Here is a 2,605-nt window from a genome sequence, read left to right as displayed (position 1 = left end):
ACTCCCTCCCACCGGGGTGCCGGGGGGGGACGGGGGGCAAGGGGATGGCAGCAGGACCCCACCACTCACACCCCATGTCCCTCTGTCTGTCCCCAGGGCTGCATGACCTGCTCTTCCACATGTGAGTGCCCGAAGCCCCTCCCCCCAGCGCTGCCGCATCCCCAGGTGAGACCCCCACGTATCCCCCCCCGCCAGGGCCAGCCCCAGCGCCCAGGAGCCCATTGGCAGCCCGGAGGACCCCCAAGCAGCTGCAAGCAGTGAGGATGGAGCAGCACCAGGAGCTGCGGCTGCCCCCAGCGTAGCAGCAGGTAAGGGCACTGGGGGGTGAACCCGGGGCTGAGCCAGCCACTCGCCCTGGTGGCCCCGCACCCCCACTCTGTCACCTCCACCCTGCAGAGTCGCTCTCGGCACCACCAGAAGCCACCAAGGACCTCCAAGGTTAACGTCACCACCACCATGAATGTGATTCCGTGACCCCTCTGGCTTTTCCTCCTTGTTCCCCTCCCCTCACACCCACCTGCACCACATCCTGCTCATCGCTTCAGACTAATAAAACCAGGAAGAGTGGACACATCTCCCAGGCCTCAGCTCCAGTGATGCTGCCCAAGTCAACACTCAGAAGCCAGAAAAACATCTGGGATCCAGCCCTGCACAAAAAATCTGGCAAAGGGGTTTTTGCTTCGATATTTAAAAAGCAGTCTGGGGAGATGGGTGATTTTTCTGAGGGTTTGGGCAAGGGAAAACCTTTCTAATCACAAAAAGTGGGCAGAAACAGTGAAACTGGGTTATAGTCCAGGCAGGAACAAAGGTGGGATTCGCCAGGAAACTCATGCTGGGTTTTATCCATTTTTAGGCAGCAGAGGGGATGAGCCCGCCCAGCACCCAGCAAAAGCTTCTTCCCAGCTCAGCATTGAACCTTGAGCTACTCCTGGAGCTAAAATAAATATTTAAGCTCAAATGAATTATTTTCTCACCAGTGGGAGAGGAAAAAAAAACCCAAGTGGTGAAGCTCTGCACTCAGGGCTCACATTGCACTGGATGCTGTTTTGGGGCAAAGCTGAATTTTGTGTGGTACAAAAACAGCTGGGAAGCCCTAGTGAAGTGGGGAAGGGTCCTCCTCTTCACCCTGAATTCCCCATTTTCAGGCCAAACTGCAGGATCTTAAAAATAACCATTGGTGATGGTTGTTCCCCACAGTGGTGTGAGCACAGAGGGAGGGGGGGGCTGTGGAAAGTGGGGAGCAGGCCCTGGCTCTGGCCTTTTTCTCCATTATCTGGAGAAGAACCTGTTGGGAAGTATCAAGCAAGAAGACCTGGCCTCATTTCAGTGTCCATGGAGGATCAGTCCCCTCTGCTGCCACAAAGCATCACTCTCCTCATCAAACCACTCCAAAAAATAAAAACCCCACCCCAAACCCCCACAAATCTGATGTAGTTTCAAAATACATACAATTTCCAGGGAAATATTGCAGCTTCTTAGGAAAACACAGTCTTTACATGATTCAGCCACAGCCCGAGTTAAGCAAGGTTGTTTAAAAACAAGTGGTTAAATCTCAGCGTTTTGGGAAAAACAAAGGAGCCAGGGTAAAACCCAACCAACTTGCCTGCCAAGCTCTGATGGAAAACAGGGAGAGCCTTGCAGCACGATGGGCGACAGAAAACCAAGGAGCAGGCAGAGAAGGCTGGGATTTGGGAAGGCAGAGATAAAGGAGGAGGGAGGAGTAGGGCCTTGCTGTGACTCTGGGGTAGGTGGCAGTCAAAGCTGGCGGGTTTCATAGCGTGAGGCCCAGGGTTTGCAGGGAGCTTTGGAATCAGACTGGGAAGACACACAACCCTAAAAACAAAGGCAACAAAATGAAATAAATTTAGAAATAATACAATAAAAGGGGAAAAAAAAAACCAACCACTCAAACACTTATCACAGCCCAGAGAGATGGTGCTTCCAAAGCAGACTGCAAGAGTTTCCTCCTTGAGGAGAAAATAGCTCCCCAAAAATCACAGAATCACTTAGGTTGGAAAAACTTTCAAGATCATCAAGTCCAATCATTAACCTATCGAGTGCAACCACTAACTCTCCCAAGCCCAGCACTAAACCATGTTCCCAAGTACCACATCTAGAGGACTTTTAAACACATCCAGGGATGGTGACTCAACCACCTCCCCAGGCAGCACGTTCCAATGTCTGACAGCCCTTTCAGTGAAAAAGGTCTCCCTAATGTCCAGTCTAAACCTCCCCTGGTGCAACTTGAGGCCATTTCCTCTTGTTCTATCACCAGTTACTTGTGAGAAGAGACCAGTGCCTGCCTCTTTACAACATCCTTTCAGGCAGTTGTAGAGGGTGATGAGGTCTCCCTTCAGCCTCCTTTTCTTCAGACTAAACAGCCCCAATGAACCACCCCCCCAGAGATTCTCCTCAGCTGCACCTGCAGCACCTTCATTCCCACAGGGATTGGCAGCAGCTCCAGCTGGGCCAGCACTGCTCCCGCCCTTGGCTGGGAAAATCCTCCCCCCACGTGTCGCCTCAGGGCAGCCATAACTCTGATTCATGCCCCTCATTCCTGGGATTAGGTGCTCTTGCTATATTTTTTTTTAATTGGGGGGGGGGG

The 2,605-nt window shown here is 52.2% G+C and overlaps 1 protein-coding gene across 1 annotated transcript in view; it reads left to right on the top strand.

Annotated features, from left to right (window-relative positions):
* The window catches only part of LOC104398063 (V-set and immunoglobulin domain-containing protein 10), a 7,201-nt gene extending 6,727 nt beyond the window's left edge, over positions 1-474 (top strand). Inside the window, exon 6 of the mRNA XM_010008109.1 lies at positions 397-474. Within this exon, the coding sequence (XP_010006411.1) occupies positions 397-474 (78 nt within the window). The remainder of the gene's footprint in view (positions 1-396) is intronic.
* Positions 475-2,605: the final 2,131 nt, after the last annotated feature.

Source organism: Chaetura pelagica, unplaced genomic scaffold, assembly GCF_000747805.2.
Source record: "Chaetura pelagica isolate M959 unplaced genomic scaffold, ChaPel_1.0 scaffold32, whole genome shotgun sequence".
Lineage (NCBI taxonomy): Eukaryota > Metazoa > Chordata > Aves > Apodiformes > Apodidae > Chaetura > Chaetura pelagica.
Note: the sequence above shows the minus strand (reverse complement) of the source record. Positions and strands in the feature narration are given on the sequence as shown.